Source organism: Myiozetetes cayanensis, unplaced genomic scaffold (assembly GCF_022539395.1).
Source record: "Myiozetetes cayanensis isolate MyiCay16 unplaced genomic scaffold, myiCay2020 scf28, whole genome shotgun sequence".
NCBI classification, from domain to species: domain Eukaryota; kingdom Metazoa; phylum Chordata; class Aves; order Passeriformes; family Tyrannidae; genus Myiozetetes; species Myiozetetes cayanensis.
The window spans coordinates 3,785,377-3,798,510 of NW_026087499.1; the positions used below are offsets into that span (position 1 = coordinate 3,785,377).

Genomic DNA, 13,134 nt, shown 5'->3' on the forward strand with positions numbered 1-13,134 from the left:
TTGTTATGCCAAAATACTTTTTATTTTAACCTTTTCCTTCCTGGTGGACTCCCTGTAATTCTTAGCATTGTTCTGCCAGTCGGGTTTCCCTTGCCCGTTTTCGTGCTGTGCAGCTGAGGTTAGAGCAGCTTTATCAGCTCTGATTGCTGCTCAGTCACCCTGATGGGTTAAAGTATATCATGTCTCTTAAAGATTGCACTTGCTTAATTAACAGTCTCACAGGTGAATAAAGCTGTAAGAATCCAGAGCCCTTTCAGCAACTTTTCAGATTACTTTTATTTCTGCGTTTTTCAGCCTGACAGTTGAGAGCAGTCCCTGTCCCTTTGATGTGTGGGTTCCTTTACCAAAGTTTGAGCTGGAAGTGCAGCAGCAGGATGTTTACATTCAAATACGGTGTCTCAGTGTAAATCAAGGGTAAAAAAAATCAGGGTGATGTTTCTGAAACCTTAGGTTTTGTTCAGACCTTGGCTTGGCTCAGCCTCACGAATGACCCATTTGTGAAGGAAAATGAATCAGGAGACTTTGCCTTTTTGACCTTTTTGAAATACATTCAGCTAAGCACGGGGTAGGATACAGGACAAACATTTGCTAACAGTCACCCAGCACTGCATGTAACCGACTGAACAGGTGGAATCATTAGTCTGGATCGGATCCCAGAAGGATTTTATGATGATTCTTTTAAAATGTGGCCGTGTTCTTTCTGAGCAGGGTTGACTCAGTGGCTTCCAGGAACAGGAGTGCAATGTCAGCTCAGGGTGCTGACCAGCAGATCTTCCCTTTACTCACACGATACCAGGCACTGACTTCAGGTGGTCACGTAGTTTGGTGTAGCAAAACAACTTGTCCTCTTCTGTTTTGTTTTCTTCTTAATAGAAGGTCTATGGAGAAAAAAAACCAGCTGCCACCCCTTGCCCCACACCCTCCCCTGCCTTTGGTTCCTGGGAAGGGGAGGTGTGAGGATTGCTCCGGGGTGGTCTCTCTCTGAGGTGACAAAGCTGGCTTTGGAAACCCACAGAGGAACTTCATTCTTTCCCTGTTGTGGTACAATTCTTAATTTCCACCTCAACAGAAATTTTCTCCTTAAAACTGATGTTGTCTTCAGGTTGTGAAAGTCTTGCGTGAATTACTGGACTGAGCAGCAGAAGGAACAGTTTAATGAAGAAAAAAAATATCCTCAGTGCCTGGGATGGGAAAAGGGTTGTCACCGAAATGTCAGAGGAGAAGAATAAACTTAGTGGCTTCTCTAGTTCAGCTCATGCAAGGGGTTTGCACTGCAATTATTGCTACTGTGTTTTGGCCAGAAAACAGTTTAAACAGTGGATTGGGGCTCACATCTCTTGAGTTTTATTTTCTGCCTGTCAGAGGTGCAGTTCTGACCTTGAAGCACTTCTCATATCTGTATGTCTCACTTCTTCCTCATCTGTGAAATGTGGATAACAGCACTATGAGTACTCCTCAACTTCAGAGTGGGCATAAGAGGAACAGCATTTTGATGTACGTGAGGTCCTTATACTACATAGTCACAGATATTGTAAAAGGACATAAACAGACAGTGAGGTCTTAGAAGTTCTTGGGCAAAGGAGCTCCTTACACAGCACCCGAGGTGCAGGCACCAAGAGGTGGTTGTGACAACCCGTTTTATCCTCTGCCTTGCTCTGCTTCTGTGTTTGGTGACAATTTACAGGGGCCGAGCCATCCCTGCAAACCGCACGGCAGCGGCGACGAGCACAAAAGAGGGACAGCGAGAACCTCCGAGTGCAAAACAGCCATGGGCGCTGGGTTATTCAAATCGACACCCTGAAGCCTGAAAGGGAAATTTTTAAGGCTCTGTGAAAATTATGACTAATTCTTTGCAGTGGCTGTGGTGCTGGGGAGGACTGAAATGGCTGGTGGGGGGCAGGGAGCAGGTTTGCATTCCGTGGGGCTCCGAAGGCGGTTTCCGTGCATCCTTCTCCTCGGCGCAGTCCTTGCTCGGTACCCTCTGCGGTTAGATTATTCCTTGCAGATAGCAATCAACTGGAAGGAAGTGTGTGTCTAATTTGCATGAGATTATTTAAAACAAAAAAAAAGGTCTGCATTAGTCAGGGTGATGGTAAACAACGCAAAGAGATGCCTTTTATAATATAGCCGTGGCTCAGCTTTCAAAGCCAAATATAATTCACTTACAATTGGCAGTTTCCTTTATTGTTCCTTTTAACCTTTTGCATTCTGCAGGGGCTTGATCTTGCTGCAACTGCAGAGCAACAAAAATGTTTGTTTTCCAAAGTGGTGGAAAGTGGATTTAGAGCGATTCCTCTGTTAAACTGAGGTGGTTTTCTTGACAGACCTGTTTGAGGGTTATATTAGACACAAAGCTTCAGTTTTCGTGGCACTGCTTTTGCATCCAAGGGAAGTGGTATTGATTTTGGGTTGCCAACTTCCTGCTAGATTAGAGCAATGAAGGGACCGTGGATACTTCTTGTAGTGCAGTGACAGAAGGTCCGTGATAAAATAAAGCAAAGTGAGAGACTGGAACAGATGACACTTTCCTCTGGTTTAGAAATTCCCACTTTTCTATGTAATTAATATATCAAGGCTGAATAACTTGGGCATGGAAAACTCATACTGTGTGCATACATGTGTGTAGGTGGTGAATCTGAAAAAAAAAATCAGCCCAGAGGGAGTTGTGAGGAGTTGGTTATAATTGCCTGAGGACACACTTGGAATATTTGTCCCTGTGTGTGAGAAATGACCAGTGTGAAGGCAGGTGACTCGTCAGCACTGTCTCCACAGGCCACACGTGCTCCATGTGTGTGCTTGAGGAATCAGCTCTGGGACACTTTGGAGGCCAAGATGATGAGGCCCTAAAAGCATCTTGTCCAGATGAACAGAGGAGTCCCGAGGTGGTGGCACTCCCACTCTCCTCCTCTGCTAATTAAGGGATGTAGTTTGTGTAATGCCACCAGCACCATGACCAAGACCACTTCACCAGGCAGCAGAATAGTCCAGGGAAGTAATAACAATTCTGATTTGATCTACTTTGCACAGCATTCAAAGCAGGAGTTGCAATGTGAAAGGTTTCCCATCGTTCTATCATTCACATGGGCTTTTCCTTCACAGCACAGCAGGGTTTAAATGGACACTGATACTTGGATGTCCCCAGTTGGCCAGATCAGAATAATCCTAGATGTGCATTTTATCTGCAAAAGATTTTAGTTTTTTTCTCCAACAGCATGAGAATAGAAGGAGCAGTCTGGTTAGGAAACAATAGACATTGTTTTCTGCTCTTTTTGCAGAATGAAGTAAGGATCCTCCATTATTTCTGGTGTTTCCCAGTGTTAAATATTATTAGATTTGCTGCCTTTGCATGGAAATAGAATAAAATGCCCTATTATAGTGGGAGCCACATTTGCAGCCAGCAGCTAATGTTGTCTCCATCTTCATGAAATCCCAGAGTTGCTGGTGATCTGCAGCGTTGGCATCTGTTTATGTGTTCTCCTACATTGGATAATTAGGAGCTGGTTTAAGCAGTTTCTGTCTGATTAGGACTTTGCTTTTTATCATGGATTAGACACCATAAATATTGCTTTTGTGACTAGAGCAGGGGGCTGAGTTGTGTTCATGTGCCTTTTATTACTCTCACTGCAAGTCTTGTTCCACATGGTATATGTGTAGGTTTGGTTCCTTACTGTTTGAGACATTCATCAAATAGAGATTTCAGGACCAAAGATCAGGACCTTCAGGTTTCTGATACAGTTTCTGACACTGACAGTGTTCTGTTGTTAGAGAAATCATCAAACTTCTCTGTACATCAGCATCTGCTCTGTGGAGTGGCTGAACAGTGTCCCAGAGGAACTCACAGATCTCACGTGCTCCCAGGAATAGGGAGAAGATCTGCTAATAGTTATAAAGCCTTCTGAATGCCACAAGCACTGTGATAGTGCTTATGATATTAAATAACAGTTCTGGGACAGAGTTGTGTGTTTATTTCTGGCAGTATTGTTTGTGCTACAGATTATTCCTTGTAGGCCCCCAGTGTGCAGTGAAGCTGAAGAGCCTGAAAATTTTCCTGAAAACTTAGCTAATATGCCCAGTAGCCTGGGCATTTTCTGTGCTGTACCTATCAGTATTGGTAAAAAGGTAAGCATTATAAAGGATTAAGTTCAGGAATTTCACCTACTGGCCATGCTTCGTGGACCTCCAGTGGGGGTGATGGAGAGCAGGTATCCCCCCTTCCCTCCCAGTGCTGTCCTGTTCTTACCATTTCACCCACTGTGTTCAGTCCCTGTTGTGGTGTGAGAATCAGGTGATCTGCCTCCTTTCTTCTGAATCTCCTTCCTGAAATCCACATTCTCACTTCCAACCTCTGGGAGTGTTTTTGCACACACACTGCATGTAGTGAAAGGTCCTGGATGTCTTCACATGTTCCTCGTAGCAGGGACACTGATTTTTTATGTGCTTCTGTGCAGGAGAGTGACACAACAAACAGCACCCAGCTGTCCAGGTCCCACTTCGTGGCTGCCATCTGAGTACTAAACTCTTTTCCTAGAGGATGTTTTCTCCTATTGGAAAAAAACCAATCCAGCTGTGCTTCCTTCTTCCCAGATGCTGGTCATGGTGAATCCTGGAGCTGCTTTTCTTCTCCCCCTTGCTGGCCAAATCCTTTCCATCTGTTGTGGCCAGTTACAGATGGCCATCCTGGCGTTTCCTGATGGCAGGAGTCGCTGCCCCACCGTGTGCCATGTGTGCAGTGTTCCTGCAGCTCTGTGTGAAACACAAACCAGGCTGCCCTGGGGCAATCTGATCGTGCAGCAAAAGGCCGGGGCACCGCTCAGCTCAAAGTTTGGGCTTGGCCTTGTTTTGATCTGTTTTGTTATAGTTTTATTTCCTCCTTACATTCTGTGTCCCATTCATACTAATCACAGTCAGTCCTGATTTTTTTTCTTTTTATTTCTGCATTTGTCATAAAATAAAGCAAATTATTCCCGTCTTCGGAAACGATCTAGACTAATTAGTCGTCTAACCCAATAATTAGTTTTTTGTTTCCCTGTCTGTTTTCATGCATTATTGTTAGTTTTTTCCCCTCTTTTTTTTTTTTACACCATTACAGATTAAAATGAGTCACATTTGCAGTTGATGGTATCTTTTTTTCGGGGGAAGAATGGAGAATTGCAATAGAAAGCTACTTCAAAAGCAGCAATAAACTCAAGGATAAATTAAGGAAATTGAATGAGCCACATTTGGAAGCAGCGTCGAGGCTAATATTCTGTCGCTTAAGGTTAAATTGCAACAGAGAAAGAGAGAGGGAGACATTCCAGTGAATCCAAAATTGGGGAGGCATTACTGCTCAAGTCAGTGCCAAAATCCTGTGCAGCTTGGAAGGGTTCTGCCTGGCTTGAGGATTTAATTATGCGTGCAGCAAGTGGGTAAAGGTGCTAAACTGATTTCATTTGCTCTGCTCCCCCAGGCCTGACAGATGAAGAAATCGACCTGGCTTTCCAGCAGTCGGGCACGGGCACGGACGAGCCCCAGTCCCCAGGTGCTGCCACACACCCCGTGCCAGCTCAGCCCCCTGCCCCTGTGGTGTACAGTAAGTAACTCTTGGAAAAACAACTGCTCCTGTTGCTTTCTGCACCAGTCTCAGGGATTTCTGTGCCACATCCTGGGTTTCAGCTCAGCTGGTGCCACAGTTTGTCAGAATTGAACACTGATGTTGCTTGGAATGCACCTCCTGGTTGTTGAGGCCCGTGACAAGATCGTGTTACACGAGGAAAGTGAGATACAAATGATCACTGTCTACAAACAAACATCATCCGGGCTAGCCTGTGATACCTCTTGATCTGGAGGTGTCCAGTCAATACAAATCAGATTGTGACGTGCCGTAAGGATGTGAAAAAGGCATTTAGTCAACACTGGGAGTCATCTTCCCTTCCTAAACTTAGCAAACTTCTCTCTCTGATCTTAAGCAATCTGAGGTGTGACAGCAGAGATTCTGTGCAGACTGGGTGGATGTGATTGTATGATTTTTGTGTACAAAGAATTTTTAAAGTCCCAGCATAATCTGTGTAGACTCAAAATTTACATATATATTTGCATTTTAAAACAAACCTCGCAAAAAAGTATCTAAGCTCCAAACAATAAAAACCAAAGTGCACACCATTAAAAATCCATCAAGAGAAGCTGTTCAGCTCACATGTGTGTCTGGCAGTTTGAAAATCACTTCACTTACCTGCCAAGTATTAAAAATAGGATTTTGTTGCTGCTCCTGAACAACTCTGTGTCAGATACTGACTGATAAAACAGTCCACTTAGGGTTGTGTTTGTTAGTTTAAGGCACAGTTTTGCTATTGCTGGAGACAATGCTGGACTTGCTTTCGGAGTTTTTAACTGCTCTGGTTTGGTAGTTTGAGAAGAGAAACATTTGTGGTAGAGTTGGGCTCAGAACTGGAATATTTGTGACTGCTGTATTGGCTGTGGAGCTGAACTCCAGGGCTCAGTTCTACCCTGGTACCTCTGTCACAGTCCACAGAAAATGCCAGGAAAGCAAAAATCTGCTCTCTTGCTGAAGAAACGGTGCCAGATCCTCTTGGTGCTGTCCACTGCCCACTCAGCAAACTCTCACCATAACACTCCTGGAGGAGTTCGAATTCCCTGATTCCCTGGTGATGCACTAACCTGAGCAGGGCAGGGAAGGAGCACCCAGCTCAACCCAGGAATCACTGTCACCACTGTTCACCCTTGCAGCTTAATCACTCTTTGGTTGTTTCCTTTCACTACCTTGCCCTTCCTCAAAGCACCAGTTCTAAATTTCTTCTTACCAGGTAAGAATCTTCACTAGTATTTAAACATCAGAATGTTCCCAGCAACAGCTCCAAAGAGAATGTTGAAAGTATCATTCTGTAATGCTCAGAAACCAAAGGTGACTAAAAATACCACCGAAGTAAAGCCTTTTTAGGGGATGTAATTGTAAACTAAATTGGTGCTCTAACTTTGTGATCTGGTTGGCCCCTTTTAAACAATTTGAACCCAAAGCTTTTTCCTGTGAGCCAGTCCTTTTTAGCAGCCCCCAAAATTGGGGAAAGGTGACAATGAGTTCATTAGGTGTTGTTCCTCCCCACTCTAACCATTCTTTGTAGACCTTCTATTTAAGCTTAACCTCTAAATGGATGTATAAAAAGAATGAAGAGCTGAACACACATGGTATTTGTTTGGCCAAAATGCTTGGTTTGATTGGTTCTCATCTGTGCCCTGTTCTGGTCCTGGGCTGGTGTTAATGATGGATCCATCTTTGTGCTTTCCATGGTGGCAGAACTGCAAGAGGAATACGTGGATCTCCTTAGAGCTGATGGATGAGAGTGTGCAGTGGCTCAGGGCCCTTTCAGGGTGTCTTGTTTGCTGTTGGTTATTTCAGCAGTTGGACGCTAATCCTGTAGCGGAGATTTCTGAATTGGTCCAAATCTGCTCCAGGACAGTTGTTTCTGTGGCAGTTTACTAAGTCAATTTATCTTTCACAGGTTTCTCAGGGCTTGTCATGTACAGAGAAAGACAGACACTGCTTTTTCTGTCTATCTGTTATGCTTATCTTGTCAGGGAGCGTTTGTGACACTGCGTTGGAATGCTGCAGGGTTTGAAGTTTGAAGGAATATCTGCAGGACTGGGGAGATAGGGAGGCTGCTGAGCCTGTGCTCTGACTTGGTGCTGGGAACAACTCACACTGGAGAGCTTATCTTGAAAAAGGTTGCAAGCTGTATTTGCCTTCCCCAGAGCAGACATCTGAGTTTCTCGTGAAGCAGCAGCTGATCTGCTCGAGTTTAGCTCTTGAGGACTGTGAACCACTTTGTTTGATATTTTTGGTTCTTTTTAAGTGTTTTTTGAGTAGTTTTGACACCTCTACACAAAACTACAAAACTGGAGAGAAGGAATTACCCCCCACAAGGCAAAAAGGAAAAACATTTGAGGAGGGTTGTGTGCTGAAAAGTAAAGGCTTCTGTTCTAGGAAATCTTAATTTCTCTCTGCCCCCCCCCAGGTGTTGCTGCTTCATGTTTAAAAATTACGTTAAAAATGTGAGCTATGAGTTCAGGATGGTTCAGAACCATCTCAGGAGTTTATTCAGCAGGAGGGAAGCAAAGAGCCGAGTCGGTGATTTGCCAGCAGTGCCAGTGTGAGATGCACTCACTCCTGTGAGTCACAGCAACAAATCCTGCGCACACCTTTGGGTTTAACTTCCCTCATCTCCTGCTCTGGTCCCCCCAGTCTGTTCTATTTCTTAAGTTCATGCCACTTAAATACTTCCTTCTGTACAGCTGAACTGCCAGGGTGTCCATTCCTTAATGTCCTGCTGTTTTGTTGGCAGCAGCTGTTACCTGTTTAAATACCTTCTTACTCTTGAAGAGTTAACAGGAAAGAATCACACTTGGAAGCCTCCAGAGTCACACAGTTCTTGTGTGCTGATCTCCTTCTGGGTTTGGTTCAAGAGAAACTGTACAAACTTTTGGGGGAAGAGACAAGAATTAAGTTTCTTGTATTTTAGGTGTCTACTGTTTCTCCTCCTGTTCTGGAGGAGTAATTCCTTCCCTCCAGTTTGTACTTTTGCCAAGAGGTGTCAAAACTGCTTTAAAAAAAAAAAAAAAAAAAAAGCTTAAAAAAAGCTTGAATTTGATTAATATAGAGAAACAAGACTTTGCCTGACTGATAATAAAACTGATAAATGACATTTGAATTACTTGTAGCAGTAATTTATTACATAAAATATCTTTTATTTGACACGTGATTAGTTGCTGGAAGCATCACTCAATCTGACTAGTTTAAACATGCTCTAAAATGAACCCCCAGTAAAAAACCAGGGCTGTCTGCTGTTACCATTATGAAATCCACTAATCCAGCAGTGAGGACAAAAATCTGCCTTTAAATATTTCAATGATTAATTGGGTTTGTGTGTTGGTTTTTTTTTTTTTACCTCTCTAACCTGTACAATTACGAGCAAACTCAGGGGAGTGTCTGAGCAAGGTGTGCAGAGCTGCAGCTGATCACCCAGCTATTGTCTGTGGTATTTACAGGCTCCACTTATGGGGGTTTGTGCAGATTTGGCACCTGCTTAAAAATCAGCTGCAGTGACTTTTTGGCTCTTCTTTCCCAGCCCCTGTGCCTTCATTATGTGAGGGGCTGTAGAATACAGGTTCTTTTCTCTTACAATGAATCCAAACTCTTTTTTTTTTCCCCCAACACCTTTCTGTGGATTCACTGTTTGCTCTTGGAAAAATCAGCCTCTTCCAGCCTCAGTTTCTACAGTTCTAAATGTGAATGCTGGTGAGGCTGACCTGAACTTGGATGCACAGGGCCTAATTAATTGATGTCAGGGAAGTTAATTCTGACATGAGCGGGGATCTTAAAAATAGTAGGTGTTTACTCTGGAAGTGCAATTTACAGCTGCTGCTGTGAAAATTAAATATACTCATCGAAAACACAGACTTACAGCTGGAGAAGGTGTCTGTCCCTTCCACTTGCCTTGGGAGGGTCTCTTATGTAGAATGGTTTGTTACCTCCCCAGTGCCTAAACTGGAGAGTAACTGGGCTGTCAGGGCTTTTTCACTTTACTTGAATTTCATTTGTGTGGAGAAACTGAGGATACACAAAGCACTGAAGTTACAGCTGAGAAGCTCCTGAGCCTCTCTTCAACCCATGTTTTAGGTTAGAGAATTGCAGAGGAAAAGGAAGGGTGAGTGTGAATTTTAGGCAGAGCTGTGACATTCTTGATAGCTCTGTGAAGTTGCTGTGGTCAATGCAGAGCTTTCACTGCATCCCTCGCTCACTTTTTCTCTGCACCCCCCTCACTTTTTTTTTTTTTTGTGCCACAAGACAGAATTATTTCACACATCTCTAAAATGAGTAAAATGGCATTTCAGCTTCTTGTCTTTATAGACTCTCTGAACTTTAGGAAAGATCATTCTGGTCCCTTTTCATTAATAATGAAAACCAGGGGGCAATAAAATGTTCTTAGCTCGAGCATTAGAGGAGTGGAGGGAGGGATGAGGGAGGTGAAAGGGCAGAGCGGGCAGACTCCTACAGGTGTGTCTCCTTCCTGCTCAGAGGTCACTGAGCTGCAGGGGGGGTTGGGACAGCCCCTCAAGGACAGCTGGACAGGGCACAGCTGGACCCACAGACCCCTGGAGAGCATTAACCCTTCACAGGGGCAGCTCAGCCAGGAAGGAGCTGTGCTCTCACAGAAGGGAATCCTTAGTCAGAAGCTCAGGGGAGACACCTGGACAGCCAAGAGACTTCAGATCCCACAAGTGACAGTGGGAGCAGGGTGTGGAGGGGAAAGTGGGGTGGATGGCTGGGCTTTGCAGCGAGGTAAGCCAGAGATCATTTTCAATCCCGACATGTACACAGCCAGTTACTGCAGCTTAGCTGACGTGTGTTAACTCATTAAGTTAAAAAGTTATGATAATTTGATCATGTGCCTAAGCTCCAAAACTGCAACTGCAGCAACCCAAAATACTCCTGGTGACACTATTCACCAGCTCTGACAGAGATGCTTTAATTGGTTCAGATTTCTAGTCAGTGGATAATTTCAGGAGCTGTGTCCTAAAACATAGTAAGAAGCTCTGAGTGCCAGTGTTTGGGAGTCAGTGCCTGCCTGTGGACCCTGAGGGCTGGGATTAGGAGTAATTCTCGCAGGGAAATGTCTGTAGAGCTCAAGCAAAATGGCAATAGGTGAGCAGAGCAGAAAGGAGAGCAGCCTGCACCCATTTCAGCCAGCTGAGCCTCCCTCTGAAAGCCCAGGCTGAAACTCTGGAGAACATAACGAGCTTACAGACGTTGCAGTCACACGGAGATTTGGATCTGTCTGTTTGGAGACCACACCGGCCTCCATCTCATCCGTTCTGCCCACATCCTGCCACTGAACTTTAGGCAAGATCATTCTGCATCCTCTTTATTATTAAAGAAAACCGGGGGCAGTGCAAGATTCGTTCAGGGAACTGCGAGGGAGGTGAAAGGATAAAGCTGGTGGAAAACTACAGGTACCTGCTGATGCTGCTGGGAGGAGCAGAGCACGCCGTGCCTTTGCTGTGCTCTGTGGAGTCTCTCAGCTTCTGTGCAGAATTGTGTGTTAAATATTTCAAGCTTTTATCTACTTCTTTACCTCTCTCTGTAGATATTTAATTGCATATTTTCTCTCTGCTCTTTATGTGTGCTTTGGTCCCTGTTTGTAACTTAAACTCGAAAGACACTGGATCCTTCCTTATTGAAATGGTCCATAATTGCTGACACAGTTTTCATAAGCCCATTTATTGCCCTGATAGATTTCTCTTCTTTCTCAAAACACTCCCTTCTTTCCTTTTTCCTGCACTCCTCTGGGTCTCTGACTCTGTCCCCATTTTCATCAGTTATGATGAGGAGAACAATAGTTATTCAGGTAGGGAGTTCACCTCAGTATGGACCCCACAGACAATCATCTGGGTTCAGAGTGCCTTCTGCAAGGGAACAGGAGGGCACAGCAGCCTGATGGAACCTTTGTAGTTGCTGCTGTGATTTGTCTCCCTGTGACACTCTGTGCAAGGCCAGTGTCAATGCCAGAGGTCTGGCCAGATGTTTGTGTCCTCGGGCCAGGGGCCTGCACACCGTGTGCTCTTCGTGGCTCTTTTCTCTGATAAAATGGGAGTACAAAAATGTTGTCACCTGCAGTTCTGACTGTGACTGTTTCTTGATTTTGGCCCTTAGGTCCCCCTGGCTCCAGATGGCGAGATTATGGGGCTTTGGCCATCATAATGGCAGGAATTGCCTTTGGATTCCACCAGCTCTACAAGGTAATATCTGAGAGGAGCAGGTTATGCTGCCTGTGTCCAAATCATTGTGTTGATTCCAAGCTGGTGAAGCATCTTTATTCTCACTGGCACTACCATTGGTGTATTTGAGAAATGTAGACACTTCACATGGAAACGCAGAGTCAAAAAAAAACCATGGAAAGCAAACAAAACTAGTTTTTGTCTGTGACTCTCAAACTGCTGTAAACAGGGCAATTTTCAGCGTGTTTGCTCTCAGAGCATATTCAGTTCCCAGGCCCAGAGCTGCAGCAGGATCCATGGCAGTGAGAGTTGTGACCTCTTAGACCCAGTCCATCCTCTGCAGGGGCAGAATGAGGTGGATTTCGTGGCTGTGTGCAGAGTTAGGAACTGGATTTTAGCACCCTGAGGAATGTAACCACAAAACTCTTCTTCTGCAGCTTGTTTTAGTACCTGCTGTAGGGGGAATTTCTTTTCTCAGCCGGGTGTGTGGATCAAGGATCACTGGCACTGTGATAAAGGCTCAGGTTTGGGGGGTGGGATTTGAGGATGTTGCTGGTAGATTAGAAAGAGCACTTTGCATATCCCCTATTTCCTAAAAAAGTTTCTGTACTCCATGCAGAAATACCTGGTTCCTCTCATCATGGGAGGCAAAGAAGACAGGAAACAACTTCAGAGGATCGAGTCCAACATTTCTGAGATGAGTGGCAGTGTGACACAGACAGGTAAAGATTAATGACTCCATCAATTCACCCCTCAAAGCCTTCCTCCCTGTCTCCTCCATTCTGCCAAGACCCCCACCCTTTTCTTTCCCTCCATCTCCACTTTATGTGGTGACTTCATTTATCTGCTCTGAGAATCTGTTCACATTTGCAAATGAAGCCGCCGTCATTTCGGTTTAATTTGAAATTGCTTGTTTACTGTCGGCACGGCCTCAATTAATTATGTTTTTACGGAAAGGCTCCCAACCTCAGAATATTAATAAGGGGAATAAAATGACAGCCTTTCGGAGGGCTGTAAAGTTCATTTTTAATTTCTGCTTCTCTGATGTTTTCAGGGCCTTTTTTTTTGGTGGTTTCCCCCCACCTTCCATCTGAAAATCCGAGCAAGGGTCAGGAGAGTCTGTAATTACTGTGCCTCCCTGACCTGAGCCACCTTCTCTGTTATTGACTCCATAGGGTGTCTGTTCATTACCCAATGCCCTAATGATGGTCTGGATTAGCTGTTACCTGTCACACCAATAGAGGTTTTAATTTTATTTATTTTATCAGCTTGTTTACCACCTTGCCAAAGTAGAAAAGTTCCACAGCTGGAGCTGGAATCCAGCAGAAGTTGCTCGGTGTTTGCTGGGCTGTAGGACAGAAATATAGG

At 44.5% G+C, this 13,134-nt stretch overlaps 1 protein-coding gene across 2 annotated transcripts in view; it reads left to right on the forward strand.

Annotated features, from left to right (window-relative positions):
• The window catches only part of PEX14 (peroxisomal biogenesis factor 14), a 70,447-nt gene that overhangs the window by 49,941 nt on the left and 7,372 nt on the right, over window positions 1-13,134 (forward strand). For both annotated transcript variants that reach the window (XM_050322663.1, XM_050322665.1), the window contains 3 exons: window positions 5,447-5,569; window positions 11,702-11,787; window positions 12,386-12,488. In XM_050322663.1, coding sequence (XP_050178620.1) covers window positions 5,447-5,569; window positions 11,702-11,787; window positions 12,386-12,488 — 312 coding nt within the window. The remainder of the gene's footprint in view (window positions 1-5,446; window positions 5,570-11,701; window positions 11,788-12,385; window positions 12,489-13,134) is intronic.